This window comes from Heliangelus exortis, chromosome 4, assembly GCF_036169615.1.
Source record: "Heliangelus exortis chromosome 4, bHelExo1.hap1, whole genome shotgun sequence".
NCBI classification, from domain to species: domain Eukaryota; kingdom Metazoa; phylum Chordata; class Aves; order Apodiformes; family Trochilidae; genus Heliangelus; species Heliangelus exortis.
Genome location: NC_092425.1, coordinates 25677561 through 25695987, shown reverse-complemented (window position 1 = coordinate 25695987; position 18427 = coordinate 25677561). Strand labels below are relative to the sequence as shown.

At 36.0% G+C, this 18427-nt stretch overlaps 1 protein-coding gene across 5 annotated transcripts in view; it reads right to left on the bottom strand.

Moving 5' to 3' along the window:
- DLC1 (DLC1 Rho GTPase activating protein) overlaps window positions 1–18427 on the bottom strand; it is a 242577-nt gene that overhangs the window by 120249 nt on the left and 103901 nt on the right. For all 5 annotated transcript variants that reach the window (XM_071743466.1, XM_071743463.1, XM_071743462.1 and 2 more), the window contains one exon: window positions 8044–8077. In XM_071743466.1, coding sequence (XP_071599567.1) covers window positions 8044–8077 — 34 coding nt within the window. The remainder of the gene's footprint in view (window positions 1–8043; window positions 8078–18427) is intronic.

Genomic DNA, 18427 nt, shown 5'->3' with positions numbered 1-18427 from the left:
TCTGATATTAGATCACAATATGGGCTGGGTAACATCAATGATACTGATCCACCATGTAACTGATAACTAACTTTATACTGAAAAACAACTTGATTAAGATTAAATATATGATATTAGCCAGAATATACCAAGTACCAGTTTACAGCCTATATAGGTGTGTGCTAAAGTGTGAGCACATTACAGTTAGTTATAATGTAATACTAATTACCGAAAGTAACAAATTCGTAAGTGTTCTGCTGTGTTTTCTGCTTTTGCAGTAAAGAGCTCAATCATGTAACATTGTTTCCCACAATACTTATGTTTACAAGTTGGGATTTTACAGTCTGGAAGGGTGGATAAATAAATTGTAAAAAATTTGCTGGAGTGCAGCTCTATGGAAAAGGCCCTGGGGTCTTGGCAGACAGGGAGCTGTGCATGAGCCAGCAGTGTGCCCTGGCAGCGAAGAGAGCTGGCAGCATCCTGGGATGTATCAATAAAGCATGGCTCATAGATGGAGAGCAAGGATTATCCCCCTCTATTCAGTGTGTGTTAGACCATGTCTGCAATACTGAGTCCAGTTTCAGGATCCTTGCAATAGAAGACAGACCTTCAGAACAACTCCAGGGGAGGGCCAACCAGGCTGGTCAGGGTCTGCATCATGTGGCTGAGGCTGCAGGACTAGTTCAGCCCAAAGAGATGACTTTTGGTGTTCTCCCAGCAGCTCCTCACAGACCTCATGGAAGGACAACAAGAAGATAAAGTTGAGCTTTTCACATTGTGCATGTGAAGATGACAGAAGACAGCAGGCAGAAACTGAAACCCAGAGAGGGTCAGACTGGATATGAAGTGAAAACTCTCTCTTCCATGGAGAAAGAACAGCAGTGGAGCAGGTAGCCTGCTCCATCCTTGCAGGTTTTCAAGCCAGCCTGGATAAAGTCCTGAGCAATTTGTCTGACCCCAGGGCTGCTTCTGCTTAAGTAGGAGGTTCAAGAAGGTCCCTTTTTAAAACTGTATTAAACTAAAAAATGATAAAGTCTGTTATGAGAGACATTGTTATAACTTGCCACTATGTGATGAAACATTAATGTCAAAATGCATGTAAATACTTTAATACTAATGCTTTCTGGTTTGGTGATTTTTATTTATTTTTTTTTCCCTAATCACATAGTTTCTGGGCTAAAACCAACTTGCCTTAACAGGGAAGGTATATACAGCCATAAAACCACATTGAATTGGGCAGAAAATAACAGCTGAAAGATTTAGCACGGTGACCAGTGGCACTAATCACTCACTATATATATTTTATTTCTGTCAGTGAAATATCTTGATTAGAATAAAGTAATTTTATTGCAGAACTTAAGAAAAGACAGAAAAGAAAAGTGAAGAAATCAAAATTCAGTTGCTCAGTGAAGGAACTAAGACCTCTGAGGCAATGCTTGTTTTCTCTAAAGTGAATGTTGATCCTTGGATATTTGCTGAGAAAATACTTAAAATGATGGCCTATCTTTGTTATTGGCCTAAAATAATTCAACTAAGCTTTTCTCTAGCAGTATTTTGAAGATCAAAGTTGATGAGAAAATATTAAAGGAATTAACAAAATAAATGTTTCTGAAGATAATAAAAACATATAATGATTTAAAAAGTTCTTCCAAAGAAGTATAAAACCAGGTACATGCAAGTGGCCTATATGGATGCAGCTGAAATAAGAAAACAGGAGGTGGATAAGTACTGAAGGATTCGGTTCACAAGAGCTTATTAGTTCCCAGACACTTGAGGTGTTCTTTATTATTTTGCAATGATTTAATGGAATTTGTTTTAGCCTTCCAAAAAACACTTGTTTTCCTGTTCAGGCATAGGACCTGAACATTTGCATCCTTCTTTGATGGTTTGCAGTCTTCTTGACTGCTGGTTCCCTCTGAGAGCACATTCACACTACCGGGTACTACCCCCTCACTTTTTCAGGCTCTTGAAAATAATATCCAACAGACAATCATGAGTTTTAGGGCCCATCCTGCATCCAATGTATTGAGCATAGTTTTAAGTGGACTTTCAGAGGAAAGCTGCAATCCCAAGATCTTTTATTTCCTCAAAAACCAAAAGAAAATGACCACGGCACCTTAAGATTAATGAGACTTTGGCTTCACATAGTGCTACGTGCACTTTAAAGTTTATGTGTTTATATCCACATGCATACAGTGAGTATGGTATGACTTTAAAAAATGAAGCAATTGATTCAGAAGCACAACTACAGTAGTGTGCAGTTAATATGCCACTAAAAATCAAATACCAAAAATCATGACATCATATATTTTACTGCTCTTAAAATAAAGAAAACTAGAAAACTAAACATCATCAGGAATCTTAGCAGGAAATAGCAGCTTTAGGCATCTACTGGCATCACAAATCTCTTTTCTAGTACTGAAATAAATTACTTGAATAAAAAATATATGTATTAACATCTATTAGTGTTTGGCAGTCACCCATGCATATTCTGGCAGTTATTGTAACTGTTTTTTAGTATGACAGCTTGAAGTGCCAGTGATCACCTGGCATTTTTATTTGCAAAGCAAACACTCAGCTAAAATAAATTTTGTAATTGTTGCTACATCACCAGTGAAAGAAAGATTGGCAAGGAATTGGTACTTCATACTAAGGTCTCATAAAAACACTAATAAGAATGTTCCTACTAAAACCAGATACTTTTAAAAAGGAACAGCTAACAGCTATCATAGAATCACAGAATGCATTGTGTTGGAAAGGGGCTTTCAAGTTAATTTGGTCCAACCCCCCTCAGTGAGCAGGGACATCTTTAACTGGATCAGGTTGCTCAGAGCCCTTCAAGCCTGACCTTGAATGCCTCCTGGGATGGGGCCTGCATCACCTCTGGGCAACCTTTTCCAGTGTTTCACCACTGTCATAGTAAAGAACTTCTTCCTAATATCCAATCTAAATCTACCTTGCTCTAGTTTAAGACCATTGCCCATTGTCCTATTGCTACAAACTCTTGTAATCAGTCCCTCCCCAGCTTTCCTGTAGGCCCCTTCAGGTACTGTAAGGATGCTAATAAGGTCTCCCTGGACTCTTCTCCTCTCCAGGTTGAACAGGAATAGGCAGGATTATCCCCCTGATACTTTTTGTGGCCCTCCTCTGGACCCTCTCCAACAGGTCCATGTCCTTCTTGTGTTGAGGGCTCCAAGCTGGACACATTACTCCAGGTGAGGATTACTGCATTTTGCCCAGTTTATTCTAGAACACTGGCTAGAGATATTGCAAAGCATCTGGAAAACTGGAAGCTGTGCCAATTAACCTGTATTTCTCTCTAGTTCATGTGGAAACTGATATCCTGTAGACAGATTAAATTTCCTAATGTTTGCTCAAAAAATTCAAAATCACTTATGCATGAACCTCTAATGACTTTATGGAAACAGAGCATCCAATGGGTACTGCCCAGAGAAAGAACTGATTTTCTTGAATCTAGAACCTATTTGTAAAATCTTGTGGAGATTTTTCTTCCCTTTTTTATATAATCTGCAATGAAATTAAATTAAATTAAAATAACTCTACCTAGTGTGCCAAGCAGTTGGTCCTTTATGTGTCTTGTTTAATGGCAGTGAACCTGTTGCTACTGGATTTGCAAGGTCCTCTGATGCAAGTTGTCACAGATGGCATGAGCAGCCTTGTCATCATTCCATCACCACCTGTTCTGCAGCTCATCTGGCCAGGGAACTGAGCACTAAGTGTCCTCTGCTGCCTGACAGCCACAGGTGGAGTCTGTGAGAGGACACCCTGCAGTTAAGGTCCCTTTTATTACCTGCGTAGTTGTCTTGTACCTGTGGTTGTGTGAACCAAAGACGATCAGGGAAATTAACACCAAATCTGTATTTTATAGGCCCTTACTGTAATACTAACAACACTTCAAACACTTTAATTGGCCAGAGATCCAGCAGGGCTTCTGCCTTCAATTGCCCTTATTACTTTATTGTATTGTTTGATTGCTGATCACCGAAACACAGATGAGAAATAGTCTCTCAAATCTGTTCTACTCCATCTCAAAGACTGATACTTATTTTTTGTGCTGAGGAGCCTACTAGTGAGAGAGAGAACAGAGGTTTTCCCAGAGAAGTTGTGCTGTTTTTATATAGTCTGTCTTTAAGGCAAGAGAGAATATTTTGGTACAGTCTGAAAGCTCTTAGAAGCATGCTCACTTACTAGTCTGATAGGGAATTTTTACAGCTACAGACAAGTAGTGTCACTTACGTTTTTATATCAAGTCATGTGTTCTGTGGGTTTTTTAGTTGATCTAATTTCTATTTATTAAATAAAATGTAGTACTCAATTTTTTAAAGTATTTTCTTTCTAGAGCAGCAAATCTTACGAATGTGTGTTCAACCAAAATACCACAGGACAGTTGTTTTCTGCACAGAAAAAAATTATTTATTTTAATGCTCGACATTATGGACCAATGGTGTTAATATTTGTTTAGGGTCAGACTAAACTTTCTGCCTTGTTTATGTGATCACACATAATTTCATCACCTCAAGAGAAATAAGCTGTAGTAGTCCCTGACCAGATGTGGATATTCACCCTACCCCTCCTGCTGGCTCTGTTGTAGAAATGTTTCACAGTTGCAAACATAGTTCACTATGCCCTACAAATATTTGAGGATAAATTGGGAAATCATGAAGTAGGTCCACAAAGAGACTTAGGCAATACTTTTAATATTGACTTATAGTCATTTCATCTTTGTTTTGAGAGCACTGCTCCAGCAATTGAAGTTTGCCCTGAAGGAGAAAACTCAGTGGATTCATGGGACTGAATATTGGTATCTGTGTTAGATGTCTTGACTCTAAATTAGTGTCAAGTTAACCAATAGCATTCAAGAAATCTCATGTGAGATTTACATCAGTAAAGTAAATGCTAGTATATACCCAGGAGAACCAAAGGTTCAGGTATTGAATACTCTTAGACAGTAAATGAAGCCAACAAAACTAACTCAAACACATACCCCTTTATTATTGACAGGTGAGATTAATCCTTCATACCTCAAATTTCTTCACAGCTTGTGGATAGAACTTGAGAATAAAAATCAGTCAGGTAAGTAAAGATGAGAGAACTTTCTCAAAAGAAAGATGGATGGTACCTGAGCAAATAGCCTTTTGAAGCTGGTTGCTGGCCTCCCTTCCTGATCTAGGTGCTGATAGTCATCAGCAGATGGTCAGGTCATCTCTTGGCCTGAACAATCATTTTCCCTGACTGGTTGTTGCTTGATCTTAACTTCTACCTTAAAAAAGTCACTCTGAAAGATTTTTTTTCACCCTTGCCAGAAGTGTCACAAGTACTGAGACTTCTTAAAAATGCATTTCTCAGAAATAGCTGAGTCCACAATACATAATTTCCAATGCCCTGATTCACATAACTTGGAGCAATAGTGTATGACTGATGTTCTGCTCAATGCACTGATCATTTAGAGATTCTTGCCAAAAGGACTCTGCAATTGCTGGTTTTACTGCACTTTCCACTGTAAAAAAATAAATTAATTGCTTATGGAACTCCTGAGTTATTGACAAAAGTACCAATGTTTTCAGATTATGTTTGGCTTTGCTCTAAATCTAAAAATAGTGTGTTTGGGTTTGCTTTTTTTAAAGTGCTCTGTCTGAAAGTTTGTATTTGATGTAATCAAAATTTACTACATGTTGGAAAACATATAAAATTGGGAAAATATTTAATTTCAAGGATTAACAACTGTTATAGACATATTTAGTAATGTGTGAACTTCTAAGCTGCTAAAGCAGCTTGGTCCATTTAAGGAGCTAAGTGTTTTGTTGCCTATAGGAAAAGCTTTTGAAAGTATCACAGTTTCTAGAGTCTACAGAATAGAAAGGCTTTTAAAAACAGAGTTTTATTTACTCATATAGAAATTCTGAACCAAACACATTGAAATAACAGCTTTTCTATTCCCTTGTGTTTCTCATTCCAGTCTCAGATGACATCAAACAGTATTAATTAGGAAAGAGGAAGATACAGAAAATTGTTGCTTGCAATTTTCAAAAGGAGAAAAGATGTTTTACCAGACATTTTAAGTTAATTTATAATCTAATTTTCATTTTAACACAATGCTATCCAATCTCTTTACCTGCTGTGTCATTCAGCAATGTCAGTAGTAAAATTAAAAAAAAAAATAAAATAAATCTTTCTTTTGGTTCTTTAATATTTTGTAATATTTTTTAGTCTATTTGTAATAATACAAAATCAAAAGCATTAGATTGTATTTCCAAGCAAATTTAAAAATTAGTATTTTTTTTCTCTTACAGTTGTCATGGAAATATGCTGTATTCTTTTGTGAAGGCTTTTACACCTTACTCATGGCTTTCTCATTCACGAGTCTTATGCAATGTCACTTTTCTAATGACGTGTAAGAAGCAGTAATCAAGCAACAGCTGGTTAAATTGCAAAACTTGAGACCTAGCACTAACTACCCCTAGAGCCAAGTGGCTTCAGTCAGTAGGCCTGATTTAAACAATCCTCTCCCTAATGCATGCTTCATATTTCCAAAAACCCATCGTATCCTCCTGAGCTGCGAAGAGTTGAACAAAAGCGAAAACTGTCTAAAAGGCAACCACATTTCCATTCACAGTTTAGCTTGTGTTCATGCTCATGGAGCTTTCAAGCAAACTGATTCAGATGGCATGAAGTTCCACCTAATATTTGTAATATTAAATATAATGCTGTCCACAAAAAAAATCATAACACTGCAGAAAAGTGAGTAGAAAGAAGGAAGAGACAGATTCATGTGCATATGTTCAGGTTAGAAACTGTATGCAAAACCAAACATTTATTCTATGCCACCATCAACACTGACATGATAGGTAGCTTCATCACACTAGTATAAAGGATAGAGCTTTGAGTTGTTTCTGATTTTACAAACCACTTGCTGTGGCAGAAAATTGTTGCAGCACTATTCCTAGAGTATAAAACTGGGGTCATTACATCTCCATGCCCTGAAGATTTTTTAATGATTTGCAGGTAGCTTTTAATCTTCTATGGTACAAATTCGCTAAAGAAATACAAACCCCTATAATGTTGCATGGCTGCTTGACAAAATATTTGAAATTAGCTGCAAACAGTGGGGCAAGTTATAACCAGCTTGCACATTTGGAGATAATTTAAATAATGTGGCCAAATAGGAACTGCCTCAGAAAAAGAAATAGCATATAATACCACTGGCAAAAATCTATTAAAAATGCTTATTTAATGAATGGATGACAGTTTGGGAATCACTTATAAACTTCAAAGGCTCAAGGAGCAACACCCTGATCAAATAACTCTATAGCCTTTACAGTACTGATCAGCACTGTGGCTTTTCTATCAAAAACTTTAGTTGCAAATAAATCAACAGAAATTCTAGAGATCTCCAGTATTAAGAGTGGAGTGTTCCCTAGTGTTTCTCACAACAATCCACCCATTAGACAGTCTCTAGCAGACAACCACCAATAGATTTCACATACCAACACCAAAGTTTATATAATGTTTAGAGAAGACATATAACAGAAAACAGCCTTTCAATGTCCTGGAAGTACTTGGCCAGAATAAAAATTGTTATCTCCAGTGAAATGCTTCAGATAATAAAAATTTCCTACCCCACTTAAATGCAGACAGTAATGTTTATACAAAGTCATCAGATTCCACTGACTTTAACAACCCCACTGGTACCCATGTTTGTTAAAGGAGACATCAAATGAATCAAAACAGATTTTAACACCAAGTAACAAGTTAGTATTTAAAGAAATACTGGCATTAAGGGGCAGCTGCAATTCAACTGAATACTTTGTAAGATAGTTTCAAACATCTTTACTGGTGTCACAGAGACTCCTAGCCTGCTTTTCAAAGAGAAAATACCTTTTTCAGGAAACAGTACATAACCTTTAAACACACATTTGTCAGGTCTGTAACCTTACACATTCAAAACCCCACAGTTGAAGCCCATCTTTTGTCACTTAGTTAAGTAACACTGTATTCCACAAAACAAATACAAGGAAATGAGAAAAAAGGTAAATATTGACTCACCAGCCTTCTCCCTCTCTGAAATAACTGGCATAGCCTAAAAGAAAAAAAAAATATTAAAAAAATAAGAATATTAGGGAAACATAAATACTAAGGTAGATTTTATGAGTGTCCAGAAGGTCTGGAAAGAACTGAGGTCTCACTGTGTTAAGCACTCTGGAGAAAAACATAGTTCCTCATAGTTCCTATTTGAGTGGTTTATAACCTATTATGAAACTAGTTACGGCTAAAGAAAAAAAAAAAAAAAAAAAAAAAAAAAAGGAAAAGGACAAAGGACTAGGAGAGAAGGGAGGAGATAGAGTTAACAGGATATTCCAATGGTTGCATTTTGAAATAATCATCCTAGAATACATGCCCACAAAATTCCACTGGGAAATTACTAAATAATTCTAAACAAGTAAAGACAAAAACTGTGTGGGTGAAGATGAGATTAAAATGCCAAATCCTTTTGCAGAATTCAAGTAGAGTTCTCCCACTGACTCCACGCAGTTCGGACTTGGGATCAAATGTATGTTTTTCTATAACATACCAGTTTCTTCCTTTTTATATAATTTTCCAAACACAAGCAATATAAGTGTTTTTTATATTTGCTGTCATTGTTTTGCACTTAGAAAATTGTTGGTTGGTTGGTTTTTGGTTTTTCTTGCAATGGATATAAAAAAGCTTTCATATGTTTTTCTTTCAGAATAATACAGGAAGAACTTTGAGAGTATTTTTCCAAATATAAGTAGGTTATAGACTGAATTGATTGTGAAATGGAATTTATATGACACACATATAAACAGAATTAAAGAATGTGCAGATATAATAAAGATGAAAAAGGCTGGGTGAGAAATTGGATTGTGTAAGCAATGTATGCAAAATTGTCATATGAGCTGAGGTATCAGTTTTATAAACCTTTCACTTTTGTCAGCGTAGCCTTCAGCAGATTTTCCTACTGTAGACTTCACAGGAAAAGAGTGATGGACAAAAATCACAAAACAGCCAGTTTCATACTTTCTACACAGTTCCTCATATTGGCTTTGGAAATTTGATTTAACAATTTGATTTTTCTTGTTATATTAAATTTATTTTATTTATAGAATTTCCTGGGTGTTATTCTATTCAAAATCTTAATGGAACATGTATTATACAACATACATTAATAAATACTTTACAGATTGTTAATAGCCATAAGAATGAAAGGTGGGGACAGGTTATCATCACATTTTAATTTTGAACTTTGTTAGCCATACTAAAACAACAAAGGTGAGATGGTGTTCTTTAAGGTAAGCTTAGAAGACAATATTGAAATGCCTGGAGAGTGTCAGCACAGAAATAATCAGCTGTGTCATGGAGAAGAGACAACAGTTTGATGGGTACAGCCTTCATAAAGCCTAAAATGCTGGGCCAAGATGTGATTTGGTGGCCTGGGGATCAGCAGTTCCAGGACTCAGTGGGATATGCCAGAGTGACAACTACAGAAGATAATTTCTCTGGTGGCTTTATGACAGACTGAAAGGGACTTTCATAATGTTGCCTATAACTGGTAGTGAGTTTAGTCTGAATGAACATTTCTGAATCACCTTCCATAATCATTTATATCAGCATGCAGGTTATGTTTTCACACGAGCACATCAGAGTTTACAACATTGTTAATCTTGCTATTTCTCACTTTAAGTTATTTCCTGGAAACACAGTATTTCTAGTTCATGATCACCAAAACATGTTGATTTGCAACCAAACATAATTTTTAGTAAATTTTTAGATGCTAGTCCTAAAGGTTGTTGGAGTTATTTAACAGGTTTAGCCCTGGTAAAAATCTGTAGCTGGGAACACATAATGTCTCAGGGACGGATGTGTAAATCACAAAATTAATATTTCTGTTAATGAGGACTGAGAAGCACTAAAAGTTCCAGTCAATTTAAAAGCAAATTGGGGTTTGCAGAAAAAAAGTACTTCCTATAGTCCTGCAGCAAGCAGTTTGTTAAGACTGATGTTAGAGAGACCAATGTGAATTACACAATCTACTGAAAGTAAGAATTTTAAAATAAGTCAAGCACATGAGAAAACAAATGCTACTGGGGTATTCAGATAAATGCATACATTAAAAATTATAGCACCACAAGCCATGTCAATTTTTCTCAAATAATTAGGAAAAGGACCCTTTACAGTGGGACTAACTGTCACCATCCTTGATCAGTACTTCAGGTCCTCCATAGTGCATGTAAATAATACAGAGATTTCTTTCTATTGTCTCACTTTTCTTCCTGATATCAGACTTAGCCCACTTTTTCAGCAAAATACAATTCTATTTCCTTCATGTGGTTTTAAAATTAGAACTAATTTTCTTTAATTTTATCTTAATGATTAACTGCACAAGAAAAGTGTGGAATTTTCTAAGAATCAAATATTTTCTCAAATTCATGTGAATCCAAGTTAAAAAAGAACAAACAAATTACCTCTAAAAAAGCCCATACAGTAGTATCAAACTACTGAAAGTAATTTTTTTTTCCCTTATGACAGAATAAGAAGCATATAAGAAGCATCTTGCACCTCCCCTATGAAGACAGGCTGAAGAAATTGGGGTTGTTCAGCCTGGAGAAGAGGAGGCTCTGAGATGACCTTATAGAAACCTTCCAATATCTGAAGGGGGCTTACAAGAAAGCTGGGGTGGGGCTTTTTGGACGTGTGTGTAGTAAGAGGACAAGAGGAAACTGTTTAAAACGTGGAGTGGAGAGTTAGGCTAGACATTAGGAAGAAATTCTTTCCTGTAAGGGTGGTGAGACACTGGCACAGGTTGTCCAGGGAATTTGTGGCTGCCCCCTCCCTGGAAGTGTTCAAGGCCAGGCTGGATGGGGCCTTGAGCAACCTGGTATAATGGGAGGTGTCCCTGCCCATGCAGGGGGGGCTGGAACTAGATGATCTTTAAGGTCCCTTCCAATCCAAAACTTTCTATGATTCTATTTTCTTAATCCAAAGAATATAAGTATTCTTGACATTGTAATATAAAGTAACATGGATATTTAACTCTAAACTTGGTACTTTGGCATACTTATAAATTATAAATCCATTATAATGCTTATGAGAGTTGTTTTCCTCAAAATAATGTGTATGAAAAAAAATCAAGTCTTATTCATGAATTCATTACAATTTAAGCAGAACTCATGTATAGACCATATTTTTAGTCAAAGGTTGAGATTTGCTTAGCTAAAAAAATATTAAATCTTAGTTTAAAAAAATTAAAATCTTATTATTTCATTAAAACATATGGTAAATGTAAAGCACTGCATTAAAAAAAAAAACAACAAAAAACCCCAAACAAAAACACAACCTGAAAAACTACCCTTTTTATCCACAAAGTAGAATGACATCTTGGATAATACTTTTAAACATGTCTGTTTTCTAAACAGTGTAATTCTGCTCCATCAAGATGTAAAATGAGCTACACAATCTGTCAGAATGTCCTACTGCTGCTTAAAAATATCCCAAATGAAACTAGCATTTCCTGCAAATTTAAAATATAGTAAACTGTGAGCAAATTTTGTTCGATAAGATTGCAGACAGTCCTACTATGGGTTGAGTTTTTTAATACAGCTACACATCCTGCTTACATGCTGCCCAGTGGGAAAATGATTGTTGCTTATGAGAAATGCTCTCATCTCCAGTACAGTTTTGAATTCACTGGAGACTTCTTCCAATGAGTTCCATATGTTCCAAATGAATTGCATTCCCAGGAAGTGATTTAACGTTTCTGGCAACAGAGCTAAAATTAAACAGGATTTTCCTGCTTGGCCAGATGGGTTCACTGTAACTTCACACTATTTCTCACTGTCCTCATAGAACTAAAGAACTGGACAAGCAGTTTCCACATGATCAAATCACATGTATTTTTTAAAAAGGAGCAGGCACACACCCTTTTTACACCTCCTTCACAGCTTTCAATGAACAGCCCCTCAAGTCAAGCTCCTCTCTATAGTTTTAATAACATGTGCTTTTAGCAGCACCAAGGAAAAAAAAATAAAAGAAACCAAGGAGGAAATTCCTATCAGACCACTGCTGAAATATACTAATGATTTTCTTTTTAATTAATGACCTTTCCGACTAGCATTTAACAAATTTACTAAAATGACAACACTAATTTCTTTTAAATTATAGAATGCGATAACGTCTTACTTGAAATAATAGATTGGAAATTTTTGTATGCATCCTTGCTGTATTGCAACAGATACCCTTATGTCTGTTTGTGACTGTAAGGTGCATGTAAAACACTCTAATGGATATGTTTCTTTTAAGTTGCTTTGCCTTGCTCAGATATAATTGATTACCAGTTACACTGAGTTAAGTAGCCTTTTCTTTTGAATTTCATTAGAAGTTAGGTGAAAAAAGTATTCTCCAGCAAGAAAAGCTTTTGCACAAATGAAAAGTTTCAACGGACCAAAGTCTGTTTTGTTTGCTTGTTTTCTGAGCTTTTAAGAATATTTTTTTTAAAAAGAGAAGTATTAAAAAAAAACCCAAAACCAACACCAAAATTCAAACAGTAACCACTAATTCTGGGTATGTGCAGTTCTTCACTATGAAAAGAAGAAAGAAACAATGCCTCCCTGCTCCCCAGATTGGCTTCCTCCCCTTACACAGTCAAAATTCACATATTTAATCTTTGAACTGGCTTAAAAAAATCGCATTATAGCTTTCTGTACTGGAAGCAGTACAGTCAGGAGATGTGGGTGGTGTCTTGCAAAGAAGTCTTGCAGCTCAGTGTCCCCTCACTGCTGCTCCCAAATGGAATCTCCACTGCTGAGTTGCAGGGCTGCCATTGCAAAAAGTTGGAACACAGTCTGAGCTGAGCAGAGCTTGGCCCTCCTTTATTGAAGTACACAGCTGGGTTTATTATTAATTATTATTATTATTATTATTATTTTGCGAGGTTTTTTTGGTTTTTTGTGGTACTGATTCCAAGCCTGCAGATAAAGTCATTATAGATAAAACTGAACTAGCTGTCTTTTGTTTCCTTGCACTCACAAAACATGAACACCTCCATCACGACCAACTTGTCTTCAAAGGGCTACAATAGGTGGCAAAGGTTTGTACAAAAGCAGCAAAGTTACTCTAGAGGAGTATACAGCAGGTGATTTCTAAAATAAGGATCTAGTGGCATCTATATTTTTGAAGTATCTGATAAACCAACTAGAGTGACTTTGTCGTTCAATATTGCTAACAAGATATCTTTAGGTGACAACCACTAAATCCATATTTTTTCCCCACAATAAGCATTCTGGTTTCTTTGTTTTCTTGTTTTATTACAGAAGATAAAAGTGCCTTTGGCATTACCTAAATACAGTAATATGTATTTTACAAAGCCCTTTCATATTAGAAGGCTGCCAGTTATCCAGGTTTTTTTCAGGTATGCATTTGAACAGACATGAAGGGAAGTTTCCTTGCAAATGGTTTGATACATCTTGATTAGCAAGTCTTTATCTACAATTTTGCCTGTGGTGAAAGTATCTTCTACTGTCCAGGGTGAAGGAAAAACTCCAGGGTAAATGTTAGCATAGTGGCATTTGACTAGAAAGGGAAAATCCAGCTTTCATAATAATTGTGAGCAGGTGGCTGTTGCTGAGCACAAGCTGTTATAAATCCTCCACCTTGTTTTAGAAGGGCTTTTATGGTAATCACCTGTTTTTCCTGTAATTAAAACTCATATTCTAAATTCTCACTTTAATGGATGCTTCTTTTATGGAACAGTTTTAGTTAGAATTGTATTTTTCACTGAAATTATTTGTTTCAAGAGAAATCCATGTTCCTATTCTAAAAACTTGGAAGCTTTATACTGCATTAGGAGCAGAAAGGAAACCAATCTTTGAAGCTTTCAGACATAAAAATGAATGTTACATTTATTTTTATTTATTTATTTTTAAAGTTGGATCATTGATTCTGAGACCACAAACAACAATGTAGATTTAAATATATCTTTCTTTCTACTCAATCCATCAAAACATACTGAAGTCTCAAATTCTTTAAAGAAGAGTGATCTCCTGAGCTTCTGTTAGGAAGGAAAGGAGGTAAAATCAACACAATATTCAATTACCAGGGAAGGGCTAATGAACCTGTTGACAGAGAACTCTATTGCACTAAACTAGGACAATCTTGCACCTGAAAACTGAGGTCAACAACACCCAGACAGAAAAACAAATTTTAAGCAACACATAATTTCTCAAATAGTATATGTTCTATATTATCTTGGGTCCCTAAATAGACATTTTATTCTATTTATAAGGTTTGCTCCAGTTTTCTTAACTTGGGTAAGGAGCAGTTAAAATTAACTAGGTTGTTTTAGAGAAGAAAAAAAAAAAAATCCATGCTCACTAAGGTGTTTTGAAATTAGAGAAATACTGCAGCTCATAACCAGAAATTTCCTCAGTTACATCACCATTACAAGAAAATATTGAAATATTATCTCTACCAGAAAATTTAGATATTTTGAAAACAAAGTCTTCTGTGTTAATGAATCAGATTAAGAGAGGAAAAATGTAGAAAGACCTTTTGGAAATAGTAACTAATTTAAAGTGATCTCTTGGTATTAGCATTGAACTGAAACCATAGCAATTACACAGCAGAAAGAAATAATAATGTTTGATTTAACACTCAGAATTATTTACAAATATTAAACTAGGAAGTTTTTTTAAAGAAGTTTTTACTTACCCACAAATTTTACAGTTTTGATTTGTTTTCATCTGGGTAAGGAAAGAGAAAAAAACCAAACCCACCAACTTTCAGGACACACCAGCTTTAGAAGGGGAATTGAGCCACCTTCTTTGTGGTCTTTTATTTCACTAAAGACTTCAATTAGTAGAAGTAGAGCAGAAGGCAATTAAAATCCACCCAGCAGTAAAGCTGCATCAATTAACTCAGATTTTAAAAGAAATTAAGGTCACATTCAGAAGTCTCTGCATAAGTTTATGATAACACCATGAGTTTAGTTCTAGAGGAAGCCCAAATCTGTATGCTTGCCTGCATAGGTTCCCCTCCAGTCAGGTGCATCCTTCTTCCCATCTATTTTATTTCTGACCAGGTCCTTCTGTTTGCTTGAGCCTCTTTATGCCACTGAGTTCACACACAGAGACCCCTTCCAGTTAGTGCTGGATGCTTGGCACTTCTCCTTCCACAAGGCACTTGCCAAGAGCCTGCACTTGGGGTGGTCCTGGTAACTTCCCCCCCTTCAGCATTCAGCTGGCAGAGGGAGGCTTTTGCTAGACTGGAAGTGCAAAACAAAGATGTAGGAAAGCTGCCTTCTGCTCTGCTTGCTGTTATCACAGACTTTCCACAGACCAGAAAAAGCTCCCAAAGCTCTGAAATCTTTCAGGACCACGTACAGCTGGTTTATATGACAGATAAGACAACAGGCTGTCTGCAGCTTGTCTGGACCATTAACTAGAATTCGGCCATAATATAGAATTAGGTCCTTTCTCTTTAGGGATGCTAAAGTTTTATCCTAAGTACCCTGAGAGCTATCATGACCCATTTTGTGAAATATAATTATAATTTTAGTTTTTATTATTAGTTACTGCTAGACTTCAGCTTATTTGCACATCAGGACTCGGATTAAAGCCAAATGTGTACAATAAACTTGTTTTTTTCCCAGGAGTTTCCCAGATAAGAAACTGTTTCCAGTTGGACTGCAGTGGACATACAATATTTGAAGGAGAGGTCAGTGAAATTTTAGTTTAATGTTAAGGAACATTTATATAGCTTTTGGTAATAACTAAGCCTGTGCTCCCTCCAGTTCCACCAAACATATGTATCTCTTCCCTAAAGAAAACATAGCTTGCCTGTTAACACTGGAGCTGAGATCTGACACACTACCTCTAGAACTGGAGCAGCCTCAAGAGTGCTCATGCTTTTCATCAGTCACCAGAAGTTCTATTAGGGCTCATTTACACATAGAGAGCTTTTTCCCAAGCTCAGAAGTCATTTGTTTACCTAATGTTTATCTTATAAAACCTTTTACAATAACAAACACATCAATAAACCCTGAAACATTGGCAAAGCTGAACTGCTTGAGAACCAGAGGGCACCCAGTTCTGTAAGGCAGCAGTAAAAGTTAATTTAAGTCTCATGTTTCCCATTTTGTCTCAGCATCATCAACATCTATAAATGTGATTTTGCCTTAAAGCCCTTAAATCTGGGGAATGCTTATCCATGGCTGACAGGAATCCCAGGTCATTTCAGTTTTTTCTCATGACTTTATATATAAACTTACAACCTTAGAATAAGTCCACATTTCAAGAAAATAAATTTCTTTTTCAATCATATGATCATAAAATGTAAAATTTGGTGATGACTCTAAGTTACAAAATAACTTTGCCCACTTACTTGCAGAATAAAAGAAGAAAAGTCAAAACAAACAATTACACCATTCCTATCTTTCTCTAGCTACTTCAAAGGAAACAAAAGAGCCCTTTGCCCTTCATCCCAAGGAAAGCATGTCACTTAATTTCAAAAGTTGAAGGATGAAAATCTCATCTCTTTGCTGCAAGTGCCAGAGTTTATCATAATGCAGAAGCTACATGTTCATCAGCTGACTGAGGAAAAGTTAGAATACAAATAATCAGGTATGTAAATGACTGGTCTGATTGTAATGATCTTTCTGTGAGGTCTGCTAACTATAGTTTTGAATACCACTAACTTTAGTCTCCTGGACTCAGACCTCACTGAGTAGCAATAAAATGTTAGAGATTCTTGCATATTATATATGCAGGATTGGTATTTATGCTGGTCAAGGAAGACCTCACTGGAATCAGCTTTGTGTTCTGAAAAAGAAAATCAGGTGTAGATCATTGCAGCAACTTATTGACACCTACTGGGAGGAAAGCAGCTGTTGACACCTACTAATTCTGTGTGAGTTTGCTCTTGAATCTCTGCAGGTAACCCCAGCTGGCTGCTCTTCCCACTCTAGCAGACTGCTACAACGGTTTGAGATTTTTTGTTTCTCTCTCAAAATAAAAAATAAACCCCAAGAAATGACTTTTTAAACCACAGTATGTATGTTTCGGCACAGATATTTTTGCTCACAGTCTCATGTGAACAAAGTCCCTGTGATATCACATTTGTTGGACCAGGTGGGAAAGGATCAAAAGGATCAAAAGGCTCTTGAGCTTTATCTAGACATAGAAGAATAAAATACTACAAAAGATGCATCTTTTCTATGATGTTCTTTCTTTCTACTTTCTGCAGAACTTAAGGGTACATCCTTCAGGAGGCTGAAGAGTCACATGAGAGTGTGAGCTGACAGAGAGAGAGGAGATGGGTAGCATGGCAGACAGAATCAGTGATAGGTTTGGGAGAGTCAGTGGGGAGCTGTATTGTAGAAAAAAGTGCATCTAACTTTGAAAAGTAGCAGGGATGAACATAAGAGAGAAAGTGCCATTTAATTTCACTAAATTATCTCTAAATCAGCTAGATGTGATCACTACCATGTTTCTACTGTTTTTTATGTTTACTAAAAAACATGGGGCAAAATAGATTAACATAAACCACATCTGCTTTTACAAGGAAAAAACAAATGGCAAGGAGTAGAAGCATACAAAAAGACATTAGCTTTGTCTTAGGAGGAAGAAGTAGAAAGGAGGGGAATAAACACTAAAATATGCTTTCTGGATCTCACTTGCTCATTTGTCCATGTTCTTGAAATCTTTTTTTTATTTGTGCTCCAACAAACACATGTAGGAAGTGTGAATTTAAAAATCACCGAACACCAGTACTGTGACCTTATTAATCAGTATTTCTCTAGGTCATCCTAGAGAAAGAGAGCTGAAATGAAATTAGTTCTTTTGGTTGCTCTCTGCACAGTAGTGTGCAAACCTTTAAGCACTTGTGAACGTCATGGGTGACAGACAGAGGCCATAAAACAAAATGACATATTTTGGGTGAAGAAGCAAAAAAAGTACTTCAGTTTCTCTCAAGATAATTGATTTAATTTTTTTTTTAAGTTAGAAAGATATTACTTAGTTGAAAATAACCCCCTTTTTTCCCATTATGGAAAACTCAGAAAAAAAGAAATTAAAAAAATATGGAACAAGTGAAAATAAGATGTTTCTTTATCACTGGAAAAAGAAACGGAGATTTTTCTCCTAAAAGGGCAGAATTAAATGATGCAAAGTAAATTTTTAAAATTCAAACATAACAACAGCAATTCTAAAAACCTCATTAGAAAACAAAGCATTCAACTGCACAGCTTATTTACTCTAAAATGCTTGTAACCAAATTCCCCTTCCCCCCCCCCCCCTTTTTTTTTTTTTCAGCAAAAAAACTTACTATAACCATTTCTACTTTAATAACTCTGGTCAAAGTGAGTATCAAATTTCTTTTTCTCATATAAACAAAAACTTGGTTCCTCTGATACAATTAA